General features: G+C 36.1%; 3 protein-coding genes across 3 annotated transcripts; 2 read left to right on the top strand and 1 right to left on the bottom strand.

The window, feature by feature from the left end:
- The first annotated feature begins 2754 nt into the window (after positions 1 to 2754).
- Positions 2755 to 14914, top strand: LOC127650585 (C3a anaphylatoxin chemotactic receptor-like). The gene is made up of 4 exons (XM_052136085.1): positions 2755 to 2867; positions 3343 to 3850; positions 8931 to 9546; positions 13956 to 14914. Exons 2-3 carry the CDS (start codon positions 3344 to 3346, stop codon positions 9423 to 9425), a joined length of 1002 nt encoding a protein of 333 aa, XP_051992045.1. The 5' UTR covers positions 2755 to 2867; position 3343; the 3' UTR covers positions 9426 to 9546; positions 13956 to 14914.
- Positions 11271 to 13966, top strand: LOC127650584 (C3a anaphylatoxin chemotactic receptor-like). The gene is made up of 3 exons (XM_052136084.1): positions 11271 to 11376; positions 11852 to 12359; positions 13325 to 13966. Exons 2-3 carry the CDS (start codon positions 11853 to 11855, stop codon positions 13832 to 13834), a joined length of 1017 nt encoding a protein of 338 aa, XP_051992044.1. The 5' UTR covers positions 11271 to 11376; position 11852; the 3' UTR covers positions 13835 to 13966.
- A 4055-nt stretch (positions 14915 to 18969) lies between the features above and the next one.
- On the bottom strand, positions 18970 to 22853 carry LOC127650055 (lens fiber membrane intrinsic protein-like). Its single transcript, XM_052135200.1, has 5 exons — positions 22202 to 22853; positions 21005 to 21190; positions 20369 to 20518; positions 19806 to 19940; positions 18970 to 19311 (listed from the first exon to the last, which is right to left on the bottom strand). Exons 2-5 carry the CDS (start codon positions 21177 to 21179, stop codon positions 19250 to 19252), a joined length of 522 nt encoding a protein of 173 aa, XP_051991160.1. The 5' UTR covers positions 21180 to 21190; positions 22202 to 22853; the 3' UTR covers positions 18970 to 19249.
- Between the last annotated feature and the right edge of the window lie 972 nt (positions 22854 to 23825).

A 23825-nucleotide genomic window follows, 5' to 3' on the forward strand; every position in this document is an offset into this window, starting at 1 on the left:
TGGATATGCCTCATATGCTGGTTTGCACCAAGCAGACTGGTAATGTTTATAGAGCTGTCAAAACAAAGCACGCTCTCAAGAACAATTCATCCAAAAATTTGAATTCTGCCACTGTTCACTGTCATTGTACAGAAAAAAGATGCAATGAAAGCGACTGAGGCTAACAGTCTGCCTGATACTCAGATGACATTTCACCCCACACTTCCTGTAGCACTTGCCATAGATGTGGCTGTCATGTCGGGCACTTCTCATGCACCTTACAGTCTAGCTGATCCCACAAAAGATCAATGGGGTTAAGATCCATAACACTGTTTTCCAAATATCTGTTGTCCAATGTCTGTTTCTTTGTCCACTCAAACGTTTTCTTTTTGTTTTTCTGTTTCAAATGTGGCGTTTTCTTTGCAATTCTTTCCAGAAGGCTGCACCCCTGAGTCTTCTCTTTACTATTTTCTAGAGAAAGCTGTTTCTATTTTTCTGTTTTCTACCATTGCCTTGGGCTTGTCAAGTTTGTGAATAAAGACAGCCAGGCAGTAAAATTAGGCTGGGAAATGGTATCAAAATTAGCCTATTTCAACAGCTGTGTGAACCCAGTGCTGTACTTTTGCACAGGAGTGGATATTAGGCATCGCTGCAACCAAAGCCTGTCCGGGATTTATCAAAGCCTGTCCGGGATTTATCAAAGAGCTCTCATGGAGGAAGGCCACACTGTGCATTCCCAGGAATGCACATTGGAAGAAAACTGTAATTCCGTTCCAAAGACTGCAGGCACAGTGTATTCTAGATCTGAGTGCATGACTAAGGTTTAGAAAAGTTTTGAGTGAGGGAAATTTGTCATGTGTTCTTGTCAGATCTATCAGATAACTCTGCACAATTTTAATTCACATCTATTAGAATCAGTTTTTGATGGTTCTATCATTTCCGTCAGAGGTTTCAGAAGTGATTTTCACAGAAATGTCTCTTATTGTGTACATTATGTCCTGTAGTTTGTCGGGGTGAGGTCACTTCTTCTGCTGAACACAAACAAAGATTTTTAGAAGAATATCTCAGCTCTGTAGGTCCATACGTGCAAGTCAACAAGAAGCTTAAGAGCACAAAGTTAGATAAAGTAATCCACACGATCTCAAATCAAGTCTTTAGAAACAGATCAATATTAAAGTCCTTTTTTCTCCATAAATCTACACTTTCACTTTTACATTCACATTCTTCATGCATATCGCCACCTACTGGACAGGGTGGAGTATTTATAGTAAAAAGAAGTCTTAAATATTGATATGTTTCTGACCCACACCTATCATATTGCTTCTGAAGATGATAGATTTAGACCCTGGAGTCTTATCGATTATTTTATGCTGCCTTTATGTGCTTTTTGGAGCTCCAAAATTTGCATTGTGAGGACCGACAGAGCTGAAATACTCCTCTAAAATTCTTTGTTTGTGTTCTGCAGAAGAAAGTCACACACATTTGGGATGGCATGATGGAGGGTAAATGATAAGACAATTATCAGTTATGAGTGAACTATACCTTTAATTCATCTCAAACACATAGCATTTCATTTCATGGCTATGTTTTACCATGACTAAAATCAAATTAAATTATATCACCAAGTTTTTTATATAGAGTGAAGGTTATTGCCTTAAACAATTTCGCAAAGTATCGGGTGCTGATAGAGTATCTGGTCCTGCTTTAGCATATGGCCTTCTTCGAGAGAAAGAAAGAGGAAATAAATGGCATTTGTCATCACTGTATTGAAGACCACTTCCTTGCACTTTTTGTAACTTGCTGGGTAAAATGATCTATTTCAAGAATTCACCTTTAAATCATATGATTTAAAAACACACTGAAAGACAATCCTGTGGAAATTCAGCAGGTTTTCAATTAATTTCTTTGTCATCATCTCTGACTTGTGAAACTACAGAACTGCAAATGAACAGAACATATTTACATGAACAAACACATACAGTGTTTTTTCATTGCAGACTTCATAATCATGCAACTGTAAACCACAAACTTATTAAGGTCTAAAATGTGATAAATAGGAAGTATGATACTAAGATAATACTGTATAATACTGTAGTGTTCAGCGGTCAGAGTCCTGTACAATAAATTGTTTGATGTACTGTTGAATTTTATTGAAAATATTAAGAAAAGTAAAAGAAACACTTTGGATAATTAGGTATTATAATGTTTTACTGCATTTAAAGCTTTTGAAATATGAATACTTCAGTGTATTTTTGCAGCGAATCATCATAAGGCTTTAAACTACAAACATCAATGATTTCTTTTCATCTTGTATAAAAAGGTTTTTCTAGGCATGCAATTTTTCATCTGCAGTTTTTATCATAAAGTGACCTTGTTTAATAAAGTCCACCATCAAAGTAGTGTGATCGTCTTAGCAAAACTATTTGCCTTCCAGTTATTTATACACACTGTTTCTCGTAGTTCACATGGCAAATCAATATTTCAATGAATTCATTATTATATTCATTTATCCATTCAGCTGATCACACACCCGGCCCCTAATGAAAAAAAATGTCCTTTTAGTGTGAACTTTTCATTTAACAATTTGAATGGCAACAATTTCATTATTGCTACTAAGAAATACAGAAGAAATACATGTATGCAATATCTTTGTGTTTGTTTGCTTGTGCGCGTCTCCTCCCTTTTCCTGTCTGTCTTCCTTTATTGCCAAGAAGTGTTTAAAGAGGATGATGCCAACTGCAGTTGATGTCAATGAATAGGTCACTTGTATCTGCACATTAATTGAAGAATGACATCATAATTCTCATTCAAATTCTCTGCTGAAAACATTCATGAAGGATTGCGCAAAAGCGTTCTCCCCAAGAAACACTCATTGAAATTATCTACAGGTAAGAACACCCACAGAAATTCATCAGCATATTGTTTATTATTCTATTCTCATTTTGAAAAACCCTGTTTTTTACATCCACTCTCCAACCTAGGCCATGTGAAGTTATTGACATTATTAATTGCTTCTAAGTAAACCCTATTAATTTTATTATCTGGACCCTCTAGGATGCCTGACAACTTTAATCATATTTATCTATCTGTATGCTGTAGTTCATAATACTTGAATGGCAAATACACTCTGAACATAATTATTGTATACAGAAGCTTATTAAACAGTAGCAGATGAGAACATCGCGGAGACAGATTAAGATTCATAATCTGTCAAATTCAAGATCGTGAAAATCAGGGCTGTCCTTTCAACGTCTTAATTTATGTGATTGATTACATGGAAAAATAACGTTTTAAATTAGCCAAATTGATAATGCACCAAAATTGTTAACACATATTTTAAAGATGTATGTGTATTGCTTATAGAATGGCCTCCAAAACAACTCTTCCTCAGTCCACTTCTCAAATCTTAACAACAGTGGACATTGTCTTCTACGCCATCATTGTTCTCCTGGGCACCACTGGGAATTCTTTGGTGATCTGGGTGGCTGGCTTCCGTATGAAGCCCAGTGTCACCAACATATGGCTGGTCAACCTGGCTGTGGCTGACCTGATCTTCAGCTTAACTCGAATCACCTCGCTCATCAAACAAATATTCTTTGATCACTGGCCTTTTGGAGAGTTTCTCTGCAAGTTCACTGGCTTCTTCAAGTATGCCAACATGTTCTGCAGTGTCTTCCTTCTGGCTGTCATCAGCGTGGATCGAATGCTCTGTGTTTGGCGTCCAGTGTTCACCAGACAAAGACGGACATTGTGTGCTGCCCGTGTGGTCAGTTTAGGGGTTTGGATTGTGGCGGTCATCTTCAGTTCACCATACTTTGTGTACCGGCGGGTTTACCCTGACAAGAACAACTTGAGTTACTGTTCACTGAAGGTCAGAGCAGCTTTACAAGTGTCAAATATATACATACATATAATATATAAATATAAACATACATATATACACTGGTACAAGCAAAAGCCAAAATATTTGGAATAATGTAAAGTTTTTGCTCTTATGGAAAGAAATTGGTACTTTTATTCACCAAAGTGGGTTTCAACTGATCACAATGTTCAGTCAGGACATTAATATCTTCTGAAACTACTTCAAAAAGTTCTCATCAAGATATCCTCCACATTATCTGTGTTTCTCTTCCCACTCAAACCTTTTCTTTTTGTTTTTCTGTTTCAAATGTGGCGTTTTCTTTGCAATTCTCTCCAGAAGGCTGCACCCATGAGTCTTCTCTTTACTATTTTCTAGAGAAAGCTGTTTCTATTTTGCCATATGTCTATTGCATAGTTTGGTAACTCAAAAACAAACACAAAGACAATGTTAAGCTTCATTTAACAAACCAAATAGCTTTCAGCTGTGTTTGATATAATGGCAAGTGATTTTCTAGTACCAAATTAGCAATTTAGCAAGATTACTCAAGGATAAGGTGTTGGAGTGATGGCTGCTGGAAATGGGGTCTGTCTAGATTTGATTTTTGTGATCAGTTGAATGCCTCTTTGGTGAATTTAAGTACCAATTTCCTTCCGAAACAGCAAAATCTGAACATTATTTTGAACTATTGGCTGCCAGTATATACATATATATATATAAAGAATGACTTGATAACTTCATAATTCAATTTGTCTAAATTTGCAGGAGAAAGGAGCTGCAGAGGGCAATTCAGCAAAGTACGTCTATTACTACATACGCTTCATATGTGGATTCCTGTTGCCATTCCTCGTCATTCTTTGCTGCTACATACTAGCTGCTATTGGTATTCAGTAGAACACGGTTCTCTGGCAAAATCAAGGCCTCTTCGAATCCTTGCCTTATTGGTCTGCGCCTTTTTCCTTTGCTGGGCCCCCTACCATTGCCTTGGGCTTGTCAAGTTTGTGAATAAAGACCATGCCAGGCAGTAAAATTAGGCTGGGAAATGGTATCAAAAATTAGCCTATTTCAACAGCTGTGTGAACCCAGTGCTGTACTTTTGCACAGGAGTGGATATTAGGCATCGCTGCAACCAAAGCCTGTCCGGGATATATCAAAGAGCTCTCATGGAGGAAGGCCACACTGTGCATTCCCAGGAATGCACATTGGAAGAAAACTGTAATTCCGTTCCAAAGACTGCAGGCACAGTGTATTCTAGATCTGAGTGCATGACTAAAGTTTAGAAAAGTTTTGAGTGAGGGAAATTTGTCATGTGTTCTTGTCAGATCTATCAGATAACTCTGCTCAATTTTAATTCATATATATTAGAATCAGTTTTTGATGGTTCTATCATTTCCGTCAGAGGTTTCAGAAGTGATTTTCACAGAAATGTCTCTTATTGTGTACATTATGTCCTGTAGTTTGTCGGGGGCGAGGTCACTTCTTCTGCTGAACACAAACAAAGATTTTTAGAAGAATATCTCAGCTCTGTAGGTCCATATGTGCAAGTCAACAGAGTCCAAAACTTTGAAGCTCAAAGAGCACATAAAGTTAGATGTAAAAGTAATCCACACAATCTCAAATCAAGTCTTTAGAAACAGATCAATATTAAAGTCCTTTTTTCTCCATAAATCTACACTTTCACTTTTACATTCACATTCTTCATGCATATCGCCACCTACTGGACAGGGTGGAGTATTTATAGTAAAAGAAGTCTTAAATATTGATATGTTTCTGACCCACACCTATCATATTGCTTCTGAAGATGATAGATTTAGACCCTGGAGTCTTATCGATTATTTTATGCTGCCTTTATGTGCTTTTTGGAGCTCTAAAATTTGCATTGTGAGGACCGACAGAGCTGAAATATTCCTCTAAAATTCTTTGTTTGTGTTCTGCTGAAGAAAGTCACACACATTTGGGATGGCATGATGGAGGGTAAATGATAAGACAATTATCAGTTATGAGTGAACTATACCTTTAATTCATCTCAAACACATAGCATTTCATTTCATGGCTATATTTTACCATGACTGCAATCAAATTAAATTATATCACCAAGTTTTTTATATAGAGTGAAGGTTATTGCCTTAAACAATTTCGCAAAGAATCGGGTGCTGATAGAGTATCTGGTCCTGCTTTAGCATGTGGCCTTCTTCGAGAGAAAGAAAGAGGAAATAAATGGCATTTGTCATCACTGTATTGAAGACCACTTCCTTGCACTTTTTGTAACTTGCTGGGTAAAATGATCTATTTCAAGAATTCACCTTTAAATCATATGATTTAAAAACACACTGAAAGACAATCCTGTGGAAATTCAGTAGGTTTTCAATTAATTTCTTTGTCATCATCTCTGACTTGTGAAACTACAGAACTGCAAATGAACAGAACATATTTACATGAACAAACACATACAGTGTTTTTTCATTGCAGACTTCATAATCATGCAACTGTAAACCACAAACTTATTAAGGTCTAAAATGTGATAAATAGGAAGTATGATACTAAGATAATACTGTATAATACTGTAGTGTTCAGCGGTCAGAGTCCTGTACAATAAATTGTTTGATGTACTGTTGAATTTTATTGAAAATATTAAGAAAAGTAAAAGAAACACTTTGGATAATTAGGTATTATAATGTTTTACTGCAATTAAAGCTTTTGAAATATGAATACTTCAGTGTATTTTTGCAGCGAATCATCATAAGGCTTTAAACTACAAACATCAATGATTTCTTTTCATCTTGTATAAAAGGTTTTTCTAGGCATGCAATTTTTCATCTGCAGTTTTTATCATAAAGTGACCTTGTTTAATAAAGTCCACCATCAAAGTAGTGTGATCGTCTTAGCAAAACTATTTGCCTTCCAGTTATTTATACACACTGTTTCTCGTAGTTCACATGGCAAATCAATATTTCAATGAATTCATTATTATATTCATTTATCCATTCAGCTGATCACACACCCAGCCCCTAATGAAAAAAAATGTCCTTTTAGTGTGAACTTTTCATTTAACAATTTGAATGGCAACAATTTCATTATTGCTACTAAGAAATACAGAAGAAATACATGTATGCAATATCTTTGTGTTTGTTTGCTTGTGCTCGTCTCCTCCCTCTTCCTGTCTGTCTTCCTTTATTGCCAAGAAGTGTTTAAAGAGGATGATGCCAACTGCAATTGATGTCAATGAATAGGTCACTTGTATCTGCACATTAATTGAAGAATGACATCATAATTCTCATTCAAATTCTCTGCTGAAAACATTCATGAAGGATTGCGCAAAAGCGTTCTCCCCAAGAAACACTCATTGAAATTATCTACAGGTAAGAACACCCACAGAAATTCATCAGCATATTGTTTATTATTCTATTCTCATTTTGAAAAACCCTGTTTTTTACATCCACTCTCCAACCTAGGCCATGTGAAGTTATTGACATTATTAATTGCTTCTAAGTAAACCCTATTAATTTTATTATCTGGACCCTCTAGGATGCCTGACAACTTTAATCATATTTATCTATCTGTATGCTGTAGCTCACAATACTTGAATGGCAAATACACTCTGAACATAATTATTGTATACAGAGCGCTTATTAAACAGTAGCAGATGAGAACATGCGGGGACAGATTAAGATTCATAATCTGTCAAATTCAAGATCGTGAAAATCAGGGCTGTCCTTTCAACGTCTTAATTTATGTGATTGATTACATGGAAAAATAACGTTTTAAATTAGCCAAATTGATAATGCACCAAAATTGTTAACACATATTTTAAAGATGTATGTGTATTGCTTATAGAATGGCCTCCAAAACAACTCTTCCTCAGTCCACTTCTCAAATCTTAACAACAGTGGACATTGTCTTCTACGCCATCATTGTTCTCCTGGGCACCACTGGGAATTCTTTGGTGATCTGGGTGGCTGGCTTCCGTATGAAGCCCAGTGTCACCAACATATGGCTGGTCAACCTGGCTGTGGCTGACCTGATCTTCAGCTTAACTCGAATCACCTCGCTCATCAAACAAATATTCTTTGATCACTGGCCTTTTGGAGAGTTTCTCTGCAAGTTCATTGGCTTCTTCAAGTATGCCAACATGTTCTGCAGTGTCTTCCTTCTGGCTGTCATCAGCGTGGATCGAATGCTCTGTGTTTGGCGTCCAGTGTTCACCAGACAAAGACGGACATTGTGTGCTGCCCGTGTGGTCAGTTTAGGGGTTTGGATTGTGGCGGTCATCTTCAGTTCACCATACTTTGTGTACCGGCGGGTTTACCCTGACAAGAACAACTTGAGTTACTGTTCACTGAAGGTCAGAGCAGCTTTACAAGTGTCAAATATATACATACATATATATAAATATAAACATACATATATATACACTGGTACAAGCAAAAGCCAAAATATTTGGAATAATGTAAAGTTTTTGCTCTTATGGAAAGAAATTGGTACTTTTATTCACCAAAGTGGGTTTCAACTGATCACAATGTTTAGTCAGGACATTAATATCTTCTGAAACTACTTCAAAAAGTTCTCATCAAGATATCCTCCACATTATCTGTGTTTCTCTTCCCACTCAAACCTTTTCTTTTTCTTTTTCTGTTTCAAATGTGGCGTTTTCTTTGCAATTCTCTCCAGAAGGCTGCACCCATGAGTCTTCTCTTTACTATTTTCTAGAGAAAGCTGTTTCTATTTTGCCATATGTCTATTGCATACTTTGGTAACTCAAAAACAAACACAAAGACAATGTTAAGCTTCATTTAACAAACCAAATAGCTTTCAGCTGTGTTTGATATAATGGCAAGTGATTTTCTAGTACCAAATTAGCAATTTAGCAAGATTACTCAAGGATAAGGTGTTGGAGTGATGGCTGCTGGAAATGGGGTCTGTCCAGATTTGATTTTTGTGATAAGTTGAATGCCTCTTTGGTGAATTTAAGTACCAATTTCCTTCCGAAACAGCAAAATCTGAACATTATTTTGAACTATTGGCTCCCAGTATATACATATATATATAAAGAATGACTTGATAACTTCATAATTCAATTTGTCTAAATTTGCAGGAGAAAGGAGCTGCAAAGTACGTCTATTACTACATACGCTTCATATGTGGATTCCTGTTGCCATTCCTCGTCATTCTTTGCTGCTACATACTAGCTGCTATTGGTATTCGTAGAACACGGTTCTCTGGCAAATCAAGGCCTCTTCGAATCCTTGCCTTATTGGTCTGCGCCTTTTTCCTTTGCTGGGCCCCCTACCATTGCCTTGGGCTTGTCAAGTTTGCGAATAAAGACCATGAGGCAGTAAAATTAGGCTGGGAAATAGTAAAAAAATTAGCCTATTTCAACAGCTGTGTGAACCCAGTGCTGTACTTTTGCACAGGAGTGGATATTAGGCATCTCTGCAACCAAAGCCTGTCCGGGATATATCAAAGAGCTCTCATGGAGGAAGGCCACACTGTGCATTCCCAGGAATGCACATTGGAAGAAATCTGTAATTCCGTTCCAAAGACTGCAGGCACAGTGTATTCTAGATCTGAGTGCATGACTAAAGTTTAGAAAAGTTTTGAGTGAGGGAAATTTGTCATTTCTTTTTGTCTGATCTATCAGATAACTCTGCACAATTTTAATTCATATCTATTTGAATCAGTTTTTGATGTTGCTATCATTTCCGTCAGAGGTTTCAGAAGTGATTTTCAAAGAAATTTCTCATATTGTGTACATTATGTCCTGTAGTTTGTCGGGGGCGAGGTCACTTCTTCTGCTGAACACAAACAAAGATTTTTAGAAGAATATCTCAGCTCTGTAGGTCCATATGTGCAAGTCAACAGAGTCCAAAACTTTGAAGCTCAAAGAGCACATAAAGTTAGATGTAAAAGTAATCCACACAATCTCAAATCAAGTCTTTAGAAACAGATCAATATTGAAGTACTTTTTTCTCCATAAATCTACACTTTCACTTTTACATTCACATTCTTCATGCATATCGCCACCTACTGGACAGGGTGGAGTATTTATAGTAAAAAGAAGTCTTAAATATTGATATGTTTCTGACCCACACCTATCATATTGCTTCTGAAGATGATAGATTTAGACCCAGGAGTCTTATCGATTATTTTATGCTGCCTTTATGTGCTTTTTGGAGCTCTAAAATTTGCATTGTGAGGACCGACAGAGCTGAAATATTCCTCTAAAATTCTTTGTTTGTGTTCTGCTGAAGAAAGTCACACACATTTGGGATGGCATGATGGAGGGTAAATGATAAGACAATTATCAGTTATGAGTGAACTATACCTTTAATTCATCTCAAACATATAGCATTTCATTTCATGGCTATGTTTTACCATGACTGCAATCAAATTAAATTATATCACCAAGTTTTTTATATAGAGTGAAGGTTATTGCCTTAAACAATTTCGCAAAGTATCGGGTGCTGATAGAGTATCTGGTCCTGCTTTAGCATATGGTCTTCTTCGAGAGAAAGAAAGAGGAAATAAATGGCATTTGTCATCACTGTATTGAAGACCACTTCCTTGCACTTTTTGTAACTTGCTGGGTAAAATTATCTATTTCAAGAATTCACCTTTAAATCATATGATTTAAAAACACACTGAAAGACAATCCTGTGGAAATTCAGCAGGTTTTCAATTAATTTCTTTGTCATCATCTCTGACTTGTGAAACTACAGAACTGCAAATGAACAGAACATATTTACATGAACGAACACATACAGTGTTTTTTCATTGCAGACTTCATAATCATGCAACTGTAAACCACAACTTATTGAGGTCTAATATGTGATAAATAGGAAGTATGATACTAAGATAATACTGTATAATACTGTAGTGTTCAGAGGTCTGAGTCCTGTACAATAAATTGTCTGATGTGCTGTGGAATTTTACTGAAAATATTAAGAAAAGTAAAGAAACACTTTGGATAATTAGGTATTATAATGTTTTACTGCATTTAAAGCTTTTGAAATATTAATACTTCAGTGTATTTTTGCAGCGAATCATCATAAGGCTTTAAACTACAAACATCAATGATTTATTTTCATCTTGTATAAAAAGCTTTTTCTAGGCATGCAATTTTTCATCTGCAGTTTTTATCATAAAGTGACCTTGTTTAATAAAGTCCACCATCAAAGTAGTGTGATCGTCTTAGCAAAACCATTGTCCTTTTAGTGTGAACTTTTCATTAACAATTTGAATGGCAACAATTTCATTATTGGTAATAAGCAATGCAGAGGAAATACATGTATGCAATATCTTTGTGTTTGTTTGCTTGTGCGCGTCTCCTCCCTTTTCCTGTCTGTCTTCCTTTATTGCCAAAGAAGTGTTTAGAGAGGATGATGCCAACTGCAGTTGATGTCAATGAATAGGTCACTTGTATCTGCACATTAATTGAAGAATGACATCATAATTCTCATTCAAATTCTCTGCTGAAAACATTCATGAAGGATTGCGCAAAAGCGTTCTTCCCAAGAAACACTCATTGAAATTATCTACAGGTAAGAACACCCACAGAAATTCATCAGCATATTGTTTATTATTCTATTCTCCTTTTGAAAAACCCTGTTTTTTACATCCACTCTCCAACCTAGGCCATGTGAAGTTATTGACATTATTAATTGCTTCTAAGTAAACCCTATTAATTTTATTATCTGGACCCTCTAGGATGCCTGACAACTTTAATCATATTTATCTATCTGTATGCTGTAGTTCATAATACTTGAATGGCAAATACACTCTGAACATAATTATTGTATACAGAGCGCTTATTAAACAGTAGCAGATGAGAACATGCGGAGACAGATTAAGATTCATAATCTGTCAAATTCAAGATCGCGAAAATCAGGGCTGTCCTTTCAACGTCTTAATTTATGTGATTGATTACATGGAAAAATAACGTTTTAAATTAGCCAAATTGATAATGCACCAAAATTGTTAACACATATTTTAAAGATTTATGTGTATTGCTTATAGAATGGCCTCCAAAACAACTCTTCCTCAGTCCACTTCTCAAATCTTAACAACAGTGGACATTGTCTTCTACACCATCATTGTTCTCCTGGGCACCACTGGGAATTCTTTGGTGATCTGGGTGGCTGGCTTCCGTATGAAGCCCAGTGTCACCAACATATGGCTGGTCAACCTATCTGTGGCCGACCTGATCTTCTGCTTAACTCGAATCACCTCGCTCATCAAAAAAATATTCTTTGATCACTGGCCTTTTGGAGAGTTTCTCTGCAAGTTCACTGGCTTCTTCAAGTATGCCAACATGTTCTGCAGTGTCTTCCTTCTGGCTGTCATCAGCGTGGATCGAATGCTCTGTGTTTGGCGTCCAGTGTTCACCAGAGAAAGACGGACATTGTGTGCTGCCCGTGTGGTCAGTTTAGGGGTTTGGATTGTGGCGGTCATCTTCAGTTCACCATATTTTGTGTACCGGCGGGTTTACCCTGACAAGAACAACTTGAGTTACTGTTCACTGAAGGTCAGAGCAGCTTTTCAAGTGTCAAATATATACATATATATAAATATATAAATACAAACATACATATATACACTGGTACAAACAAAAGCCAAATGTTTGGAATAATGTAAAGTTTTTGCTCTTATGGAAAGAAATTGGTACTTTTATTCACCAAAGTGGCATTTAACTGATCACAATGTTTAGTCAGGACATTAATATCTTCTGAAACTACTTCAAAACGTTCTCATCAAGATATCCTCCACATGCAGCAATGACAGTTTTGCAGGTCCTTGACATTCTAGCTGTCAGTTTGCCCAGATTCTTAGGGGTCATTTCACCCCACACTTCCTGTAGCACTTGTCATAGGTGTGGCTGTCATGTCGGGCACTTCTCATGTACCTTACAGTCTAGCTGATCCCACAAAAGCTCAATGGGTTAAAGATCCATAACACTCTTTTCCAATTATCTGTTGTCCAATATCTGTGTTTCTTTGCCCACTCAAACCTTTTCTTTTTGTTTTTCTGTTTCAAATGTGGCGTTTTCTTTGCAATTCTCTCCAGACGGCTGCACCCATGAGTCTTCTCTTTACTATTTTCTAGAGAAAGCTGTTTCTATTTTGCCATATGTCTATTGCATACTTTGGTAACTCAAAAACAAACACAAAGACAATGTTAAGCTTCATTTAACGACCCAAATAGCTTTCAGCTGTGTTTGATATAATGGAAAGTGATTTTCTAGTACCAAATTAGCAATTTAGCAAGATTACTCAAGGATAAGGTGTTGGAGTGATGGCTGCTGGAAATTGAGCCTGTCCAAATTAGATTTTTGTGATAAGTTGAATGCCTCTTTGGTGAATTTAAGTACCAATTTCCTTCTGAAATGGCAAAATCTGAACATTATTTTGAACTATTGGCTGCCAGTATATACATGTATATATATAAAGAATGACTTGATAACTTCATAATTCAATTTGTCTAAATTTGCAGGAGAAAGGAGCTGCAGAGGGCAATTCAGCAAAGTACGTCTATTACTACATACGCTTCATATGTGGATTCCTGTTGCCATTCCTCGTCATTCTTTGCTGCTACATACTAGCTGCTATTGGTATTCGTAGAACACGGTTCTCTGGAAAATCAAGGCCTCTTCGAATCCTTGCCTTATTGGTCTGCGCCTTTTTCCTTTGCTGGGCCCCCTACCATTGCCTTGGGCTTGTCAAGTTTGCGAATAAAGACAGCCAGGCAGTAAAATTAGGCTGGGAAATGGTATCAAAATTAGCCTATTTCAACAGCTGTGTGAACCCAGTGCTGTACTTTTGCACAGGAGTGGATATTAGGCATCGCTGCAACCAAAGCCTGTCCGGGATTTATCAAAGAGCTCTCATGGAGGAAGGCCACACTGTGCATTCCCAGGAATGCACATTGGAAGAAAACTGTAATTCCGTTCCAAAGACTGCAGGCACAGTGTATTCTAGATCTGAGTGCATGACTAAAGTTTAGAAAAGTTTTGAGTGAGGGAAATTTGTCATGTGTTCTTGTCAGATCTATCAGATAACTCTGCACAATTTTAATTCATATCTATTTGAATCAGTTTTTGATGGTTCTATCATTTCCGTCAGAGGTTTCAGAAGTGATTTTCACAGAAATGTCTCTTATTGTGTACATTATGTCCTGTAGTTTGTCAGGGGCGAGGTCACTTCTTCTGCTGAACACAAACAAAGATTTTTAGAAGAATATCTCAGCTCTGTAGGTCCATACGTGCAAGTCAACAGAGTCCAAAACTTTGAAGCTCAAAGAGCACATAAAGTTAGACGTAAAAGTAATCCACACGATCTCAAATCAAGCCTTTAGAAGCGATATGAAAAGTGTGGGTGAGAAACAGATCAATATTGAAGTCCTTTTTTCTCCATAAATCTACACTTTCACTTTTACATTCACATTCTTCATGCATATCGCCACCTACTGGACAGGGTGGAGTATTTATAGTAAAAAGAAGTCTTAAATATTGATATGTTTCTGACCCACACCTATCATATTGCTTCTGAAGATGATAGATTTAGACCCTGGAGTCTTATCGATTATTTTATGCTGCCTTTATGTGCTTTTTGGAGCTCCAAATTTGCATTGTGAGGACCGACAGAGCTGAAATACTCCTCTAAAATTCTTTGTTTGTGTTCTGCTGAAGAAAGTCACACACATTTGGGATGGCATGATGGAGGGTAAATGATAAGACAATTATCAGTTATGAGTGAACTATACCTTTAATTCATCTCAAACACATAGCATTTCATTTCATGGCTATGTTTTACCATGACTGCAATCAAATTAAATTATATCACCAAGTTTTTTATATAGAGTGAAGGTTATTGCCTTAAACAATTTTGCAAAGTATCGGGTGCTGATAGAGTATCTGGTCCTGCTTTAGCATATGGCCTTCTTCGAGAGAAAGAAAGAGGAAATAAATGGCATTTGTCATCACTGTATTGAAGACCACTTCCTTGCACTTTTTGTAACTCGCTGGGTAAAATGATCTATTTCAAGAATTCACCTTTAAATCATATGATTTAAAAACACACTGAAAGACAATCCTGTGGAAATTCTGTAGGTTTTCAATTCATTTCTTCGTCATCATCTCTGACTTGTGAAACTACAGAACTGCAAATGAACAGAACATATTTACATGAACAAACACATACAGTGTTTTTTCTTTGCAGACTTCATAATCATGCAACTGTAAACCACAACTTGTAAAGGTCTCACTATGAAGAAAATGAACTAACATTTGCAGCTGGGCCCCGTACCATTGCCTTGGGCTGGTCAAGTCGGTGGATAAAGACAGCCAGGCCATAAAAGTTGGCTAGAATATGGCTTCAAATTTGCACCTAGTGCTGTACTTTTGCATTGGACTGAATGTTAGGCAACACTGCAATCAGAGCCTGTCAGGGATTTTTCACACAGCATTTACAGAGGAAAGCCCCACTCTTCAGTTCAGAAAATGGACATCGGAAGAAAGCTATAATTCCATTTTAAAGACTGCAGGCACAGTTCCCCACATACCTGAGTGTGACTAAAGTTTAACAGATTTAAAGAGTTATAAAACTTTTTTGGTAGTTAAATAAGGAGCCTTAGAGCTGTACATAAAACTCTAACTTTTTTTAAAAGTTTACCCTGTTGAAAACATGTGCATTCATTTATTTTAACAACAGAATATGGGTTTACATTTTCATTTGCTTGTTTGCTCTTTTGCACATTACAGCCTACATTTAAATGTACAGTGTATGTGTGACCTTAGTGTATCTGCTCAACCTTAATATTTCATATTATTGGTGTGTGCGCGTTACCATGAGTTCAGATAGCTTATGTAATTTAATTGAATTATATCAAGTTTTTGTTGTTGTTGTTACATATTAACCAAGGCAGTTTCTAGCTATAAATGGTATAAGCGGCTGCTTAGGGCAAATATATTTTATTTTTGTAATATACTGAAAGCTTCCAGTAAGACTCTGGCAGCTGTTATGGTTCAATTAGACAGTTATAGGGGGCCCCCTTGAGGCCCGAGATGGAAGAGAGAATATGTCTGCAATTCATGGGTGAGCCTGGATCTGGAGGGGCCTCCAAGTATGATTTCACATAGGGCCCCCATATGCTCAGAAATGGCCCTGATCAGTGCCTGTGTGTAATGTACGCACACTACCTTGACATTGCTAGCATTTGAATATGAATTCTCTGTTAAATCATTTCTAAATGAAAGGTGATGTGTATTTTTATGTTACATTAGGAAAAATAACCACACACTAAAATAAAAAAAATATATATATATATTACACACAATGACACAAAATAAAATACATCAGAAAAAAATACAAACTGAATAAAAGGCGGTCAGGAAGTAATTAATTTTGAAATTACATATTTGGCTGTTGATCTGGAGTTGACAAGGAGAATGTACACTGGTGGACAAAAGTTTGGAATAATGTTCAGATTTTGCTGTTTCTGAAGGAAATTGGTACTTAAATTCACCAAGAGAGGCATTCAACTGATCACAATGTATAGTCAGGACATTACTGATGTAAAAAACAGCACCATCACTATTTGAAAAAAGTCATTTTTGATCAAATCTAGACAGGCTCAATTTCCTGCAGCCATCATCACTCCAACACCTTATCCTTGAGTAATCATGCTAAATTGCTAATTTGGTACTAGAAAATCACTTTACATTATATTAAATACAGTTGAAAGCTATTTGGTTCATTGAATAAAGCGTTTGTCTTTGCCAAAGTATGCAATAGACTCAATAGGTGCAAATAGGTCAAAATGGCAAAAAAGGATCCGCTTTTTCTAGAAACACATTAGTCAATCGTTGTTTTGAGGAATGAGGCTATGCAATGCTTGAAATTGCCCAAAAATACTGAAGATTTCATACAAAGGTGAACACTACAGTCTTCAAAGACAAAGGACAACTGGCTCTAACAAGGACAGAAAGAGATGTGGAAGTCCAGATGTACAACTAAACAAGAGGATAAGTACATCAGAGTATCTAGTTTGAGAAATAGACACCTCACATGTCCTCAGCTGACAGCTTCATTGAATTCTACCCGCTCAACACCAGTTTCATGTACAACAGTAAAGAGTAGACTCAGGGGTGCAGGTCTTATGGGAAGAATTGCAAATAAAAAGCCACTTTTGAAACAGAAAAAAAAGAAGAAAATTTCTGGAAAAGGTCTTTGCCCACTCTGAAAAGTGTGGGCAAAGAAGCACAGACATTGGACAACAGATAATTGGAAAAGAGTGTTATGGATCTTTAACCCCATTGAGCTTTTGTGGGATCAGCTAGACTGTAAGGTGCATGAGAAGTGCCCGACATGACAGCCACATCTATGACAAGTGCTAAAGGAAGTGTGGGGTGAAATGTCACCTGAGTATCCGGACAAGCTGACAGCTAGAATAACAAGAATCTGCAAAGCTGTCATAGCTTTTTGAAGTAGTTTAAGAAGTTTTTTTTATTGTAATAGTAATTGTTCATGTTATTAATGTCCTGACTAAACATTGTGATCAGTTGAATGCTACTTTGGTGAATAAATGTACCAATTTCTTTCCATAAGAGCAAAATTTGTACATTATTCCAAACTTTTGGTTGCTGGTGTAATAGTAATAACGTTTCGTGACAGCCTCTCATTTAACAATAAGAAAATGATAAAAGCAAGCAGAGTACAATTCCTGAACTTTTTGGAGCACATAAATCCTACATACTTAAGGAACTGCAAAACAGTTACTGCCTCACAGGCTTGGCTCTAATGAACATTCACAAAGACTTTGGAATAAAAAGAGCGAGTACTGAATGAATTTGACACATCAGGAACCAGGAGGTTGAATTTTCACTGTAAAGTATGCATTGGTTTTTTACTTTAATCAGAAATGTAAGACTATTGCTTTGTTATTAATGTAAACATTATTGTGATGGCAGGGCAATTGACAGATCTTAGCGCATACAAATTATTGTGCAAATGAACTATCAATTTAAGAGGTTTAAATGCAAGTTTATAATAAAATAATAAAAATTAAGACTAAATTAATATATTTACATTGAAGTTAAATTAAAAAGTTTCAATTAAGAAAGCAAAATGAAGCATATAACTGCTGTGGTTCAAATACGAGTAATGATTACCATTTTCTGCGTACCATGGATCAGAATACTGTGGGTGCCCCTGGCCCTGATATTTCCTCTTTATGCAGAAAACATGCAACATCTTGCAAAATCAGAATGATAAATCTATGTTTCAACTGTCAGGAATCCCATATTAAATGGACACTGGACAAATAGAAATAGAAATAAAAAAACTTCTGTTTCCTCTTTTAATGTTGTGAATACCTTGCATAATATGTACAGTATATAACTAGCCCAAATGTTTTCATTAATAAACTTTTGCCGTAGTCAGCTGTGGCTATGCAACACTCTGTTGGCAACTTTACTGATGTATTCAGATTGGTTATCATTCATCATTGTTTTCCCAATTCAATGTTTCTTCAAATGTATCCTAAATCAAGAGGTCCTAATGGCACAGCTGAGCTTGTAGCTTTATAACTTTTTAACAGCAGACAGGACTCACAGAGGTGAAAAGACCCAGTCATATGAAGATGTAGCTTAACAACTACTTTAAAACATCTAATCTGTTGCCGATCCATCCTGTTTGTAATATATGGCCTTCCTCGGAAGAGGAAGTGAATTGCATTTTACCTCAGTAACAGGTTTTTTTGCACTTCTGCTTTTTGTACCTGGGTAAAGACATTTCTTTTAAAAATGGTTCAGAATGGAAATGACCTTGGCCAGTTTCTATGAATTAAATAAAGTGAAAAAGATAAATCTGTATGTTTGCATTCACTTTATGTATGGAACTTACTGTATGAGAGCGCCATCATATTCATATCAGAGTCTACTAAAACTGATTTAACAGCAAATTAAATGTTTTGCATTTTCCTGTTTAAAAAAAATAATTACTAATTTGTGTTTATTTTAAAGAAAGATAGCACGACTTTCAAGCAAACCTGTTCAATCAAAGTTTGTTATTTTTTGAATGAGTAAACAATAACTTAAGATTAAATAATGACAATTATTTAAGACAAAAAAAAACTTGATTTGATGTGGAATTTTATTGGAAAAATTATGAAAAGTGAAATAAACAAACTGGCATATTTATCTGTGCTGATTAATACAAATATATGTGCATGTGTAAAATGTATTTTAATACTGTTCTTATAGGCTATTGAAGTATTGATATTACACTGTAGTTTTGCAGTTTAGTGTGTTAAGACATAAAGGTATATTGTACAAATTGTGTATTATATTTCCTCATATGTAAAGATCCTGGTGATTTCTGATCCAAAAATGTTTTCAGTCTGCTGTTTTTTTTCTGCAGGTTAGCGACTTCCAACCACCCTCCTTGATTCATACATTCTGTGGGCACACATGTAGAATATCCCTGCAACAAAATCATGAAACGTGTAAAGTGTGCGTATTTTTTCATATCATCTACAAATGAAAAGAACATTAAAACTGTTAACATTGCAATTGTGTCCTAGCTCATTTACTTGATTTTTCCCATTGGTAGATGCCACCATATATAGAGAGCATGCAAACTTATTTCATTGTGCTTTACATAAAGATAATGTTGATGACCGTCACTGTAATGAGAATGCTTATAATTTTATTTTTATTTAATTTTTCATTTCATGATGAGACTGGTCTAAACAGCCAATAACAAGGTCTATCAAAGTCGTTTCCACCACATCCTGAGCGACACGTGAGGTCAACTGTGAGTCTCAAAACCATTTTGCACCAAAAACAACATTCAAAGCTTTTACTTTACAAGAAACACCCTATAAACTCTTGTCTGTATTAGGTCAAACCAGAATTAACTTTGCTTGGCTAATATAATGTCCTGCATAGAATCTATGAGAACCCACATTCTCTTACCTGCAAAAAAGGTCATGAGCATGGCCACCCAGCCCAGTATGTAGGACCAGGAGAAGCGCCAGTCTCCGAAACGCTTGCCCAGGAAGCTTAGGGTTACGCCAGTGTAGATCGCCATAGCCAGCAGCACGAATAGGGCTGTACAACACACACACACACACACACACAAAAAAAGAATGACGAAAAATGCCACCAACAGAGGGAAAGATTCAGTGAAGAGAAAATTCTGTAGGGTAGTCAAGGCACTGCTTGACTGAAAAAGTTGGTCATGTTCTTGGATCAAGATCCTTCTTGGTCCTGGAACATCATTGCTATCTACTAATCAGATTTTAGGGTTAGGACTATGTTTAGGGCAAAAAACTATGTTTGTTTAATAGGATGTTTCTTTGTCTTTTAAGGATGTTGATCCAGGAATGCATACAAAGTGCTCTGTCAGAACGTGTGCTTTTAATCTTGCCCTTGAGAACAGTCAACATTGATGGACCACATTTAAACTAGCATATTTAAAATGTAAATGTTGTTAAATTTTCACATTATTTAGCTCAGTGTGTGCGTTTGTGACTTACTGGAGATGAAGAACATGATGCCTGCAGCAAATGAACGACTGAACCTCTCAAAGGCAGAAAAATGGGCAAACGAGAGGATCCCTGCCATGATGCCCGCAAAGCATGCCATTCCTGATAGGATCATGAATGCTCGCGTGGCATTCCAGTAAGCTGGGGAGTATGCAGTGAAGAACTTATCACAAAAGAACCGTATAGGTATAAATGCTTATCCTCTTCTAATCCCAAAAATATTCCTTGTTAGACAAGAACTCTCCTAAAATTGAAACTTCTGTTATCACTTTATGGGGAAAAAAAGATGCAATGCAAGTAAACAATGATTGATGGCAATATTCCACCATATTTCTCCTCTTGTGTTCTAAGGAAGAAAGTCATATAGACCTTAATCTTTATCTCACACAATTTACAATTCATTTAGTTTGAAGGATGTTTATATATTTTTACTGGAAAACAAGGCAAAATACTGATCAAGAAAATTAGTTTTTTTGCAGTGTTCTTATATAATATTGTGACAGGCTCTGACCTGTAACTTCAGATTAAATTAAAATAGACATTAGCCTTACATATTTTGAGACATTATAAACATAAATGTGATCATTTTGAATTTTATGAGGTTTGCAAGAACAATTTTCAACGAACCTATACTTGCTGTCTGCATGTAGCACTTGTTGGCCATGCAGTACCTCCACAGGCCCTGGTGGGCATAGCTGCCAGAGAGGCGGTACTGCATCCAATAGTCTGTTGCCGTGGAGACCACTATTAGGATGTTCCCCACAATGGCACAGAACAGGCCACCGCCCATAAAGCTGTACATCCTGACACACGCTGCATGCGACCACGCAGGAAGAAGATATGCACAAAACAAATAGATAAGAGAAAATAAAGTTATGTTATTACACAAACAGTTGTGTATACACACATTAATAAATAACTCACAAAAAATGTTTTGACAAATGTAGTATTTTACTCTTCTTACCAAGATCTGTCAAATATGTTAGGCTCACGGGCACAAATATATCTGCATATTTTGCATCAAGACTTTTGTTTATTATATTTATTTGTATACAGGTAGCTAAACAAAACACGTATTCAGCTACATGATTTTCAGTGTTGGAGTACTTGAAATTCTCCTGGAAAGTTAACATGTTATGTGGTGTAAAATACTAAACTTCATCTAAAACTATTTTAAACCGCTTTTAATGTAGAACTATAATTTTATGACCTCATATCAATTGAGAGACTAAATGGAATATTTGTACATTTAAAAAATAATTTCCTACACCGCAGGACCATTTAAAATGAAGATAAAAAGGCTTGTTTTGGGTCTACCCATAATTAAATATAATGAAATTGAGAGACCCATCTTAGAAACATCAGAAGTATATAAGAGGTTTATGTAGTCACTAAAAGAAAAAAAAACACATTTACAAAGAGAATCACACAATACAATATAAAATAAAAAACTCTTACTCAGTATTTTTTCTTCTTCATGTATTTAAGTAGATGCACTAAAATATATATTTTAGCACATTTTGTAGATTTACTCTTTTCAATTTCAGAACAAAATCTTGTTCAAATTTAGTTAGATTTACTAATTGTTTGTCATTTTGCTTGTCAAGTGAAATTTATCATGTTTTAAGGATGTTTAAAAATGTTTACTGGAAGACAAAAATACTGATAAAATTATTATTATTATTCAGTACATTGCTTCTAATGACTATGAGCATTTCGATTAATAACATTGTGTTGATGGTTCAGTGAATCAAAGTTCCACATTTACAGAGCATGCCACACATAAGCAATTTACTTTTCATTTTCTTTTTTTTAATCACTTACCTAGTTGCTTCTGAGGCAAATCCCTCTTTGCTTATCCTCTAGGAGAAAGAGGGAGTGAGAGAATGGATAGGGAGTGAGAGATGTTAAGAGGCAAAAGAGAAATAGACATAGAGAACCTCCCTCAACCGAGAACTAAAAAGTCAACCTCTGTTGCCATTTTTTGTTGATGGTGGCAAAATCCTTTAGATGCTCTGTCCCTGAAACAAATACACTTGAAATGGTAAGGGCAGGGGCCCTGTGTGTCTGACTTTTCACTGTGTGTATGCATGATGTCAATGGTTCTTCTATTGTTTGAAGAGCAGACTGTTCTGTAGCTGCACTTATTCAAAGGATTGCTGTGATGCAGTGGTCAATGCAAAATGCTGAGTTGCATGCTTGCTTTGACAGGGGCCATGGCGTGGCTACGCAGGCATAACCGTAGTTTAAAATGCAATAACACCAATGTTTAAAGATTAATCATCAGGGAAAATTTCATGTTGATAACAATGGTCTGTAAAAAGACATCTTTATAAATTAATGAAACCAATGCTTGTGGAACTCATATAGAGAAGACAAAGGAATATATGACTTATTTAAAGTAATTACATTTAGACTCTTCTTTGCTGGGATGTTTAGTTTAGTAATCAACAGTCGAAGTGTGTAGGCCTACTTTTTTCTAAATACTCAAGACTGACTTATTGAAAGTCCCTGAAATTGCTTATGGCACAACTGTTGACTGTGACTTTGTCACATTACCATGTAAAAAGTTTTCAGAATGGAAACAACATAAAACAATAGACATATTGTACAGTGGTCAACATGACATTCGTAGATATGAACATTCTCCAACACATTGAAGACAACTCTAAAATATTTGAACAGTTGCATTTTTAGGATTAGTTTTTTTTATTGGGTTAAAGTAAAATATCTCTTCTCACATCATTTCCTCACCCTCATGCCATCCCAGATGTCTTTCTTCTGCTGAACACATATGAAGATTTTTAGAAGGATACCTCAGCTCTGTAGGGCCATACAATGCAAGTGAATGGTGACCAACATTTTGAAGCTTGAAAAAGCACATAAAGGCCACAAAAGGTTCATTCATATGACTCCAGTGTTCTTCTGAAGCAATTGGTTATATTATGGCCCGTTCTCACCAAAAATCTATTATACAGCATAAAAAGACATGGATTAAACCACTGGAGCATTATGGATTACTTTAACGCTGCCTTTATGTGCTTTTTGGAGCTTCAAAGTTTTGGTACCCATTCACTTGTATTGTATGGGCCTACAGAGCTGAAATATTCCTCTAAAAACCTTAATTTGTGTTCTACAGAAACAAGATAATCATACACATCTAGGAAGTCATGAGGATGAGTAAATTAGAGACATTTTCTTTTTGGGTGAACTTTTCCGTCAGATGTTTCCATGCACATTGAATTAACACTGATCATTAAAGTACATTTAAAAAAAGATAGAACATCAGTATGGGGACAGCAACCATTTCTTAGTCTCCCAAACATGTCCTGAATGGTGTGTGTCTGTGTGTGTATTTTATTTATTTTTTTCAGTGGGATGTCTAGTGAGATATTTACTCCCAAAAAGAAAAAGTGATTCTACGCATACCACGATTAAGTTGAACTGA

This window comes from Xyrauchen texanus, chromosome 10 (genome assembly GCF_025860055.1).
Source record: "Xyrauchen texanus isolate HMW12.3.18 chromosome 10, RBS_HiC_50CHRs, whole genome shotgun sequence".
Taxonomy (NCBI): Eukaryota; Metazoa; Chordata; class Actinopteri; order Cypriniformes; family Catostomidae; genus Xyrauchen; species Xyrauchen texanus.

Coding starts and splice junctions, on each gene's coding strand:
- LOC127650584 (XM_052136084.1), top strand. CDS start 11,853: ATGGCCTCCAAAACAACTCTTCCTCAGTCCACTTCTCAAATCTTAACA. Junction 12,360..13,324: donor TGAGTTACTGTTCACTGAAG/GTCAGAGCAGCT, acceptor CTAAATTTGCAG/GAGAAAGGAGCTGCAGAGGG.
- LOC127650585 (XM_052136085.1), top strand. CDS start 3,344: ATGGCCTCCAAAACAACTCTTCCTCAGTCCACTTCTCAAATCTTAACA. Junction 3,851..8,930: donor TGAGTTACTGTTCACTGAAG/GTCAGAGCAGCT, acceptor CTAAATTTGCAG/GAGAAAGGAGCTGCAAAGTA.
- LOC127650055 (XM_052135200.1), bottom strand. CDS start 21,179: ATGTACAGCTTTATGGGCGGTGGCCTGTTCTGTGCCATTGTGGGGAAC. Junction 19,941..20,368: donor CATCATGTTCTTCATCTCCA/GTAAGTCACAAA, acceptor TGTGTTGTACAG/CCCTATTCGTGCTGCTGGCT. Junction 19,312..19,805: donor GCTCATGACCTTTTTTGCAG/GTAAGAGAATGT, acceptor ATTTTGTTGCAG/GGATATTCTACATGTGTGCC.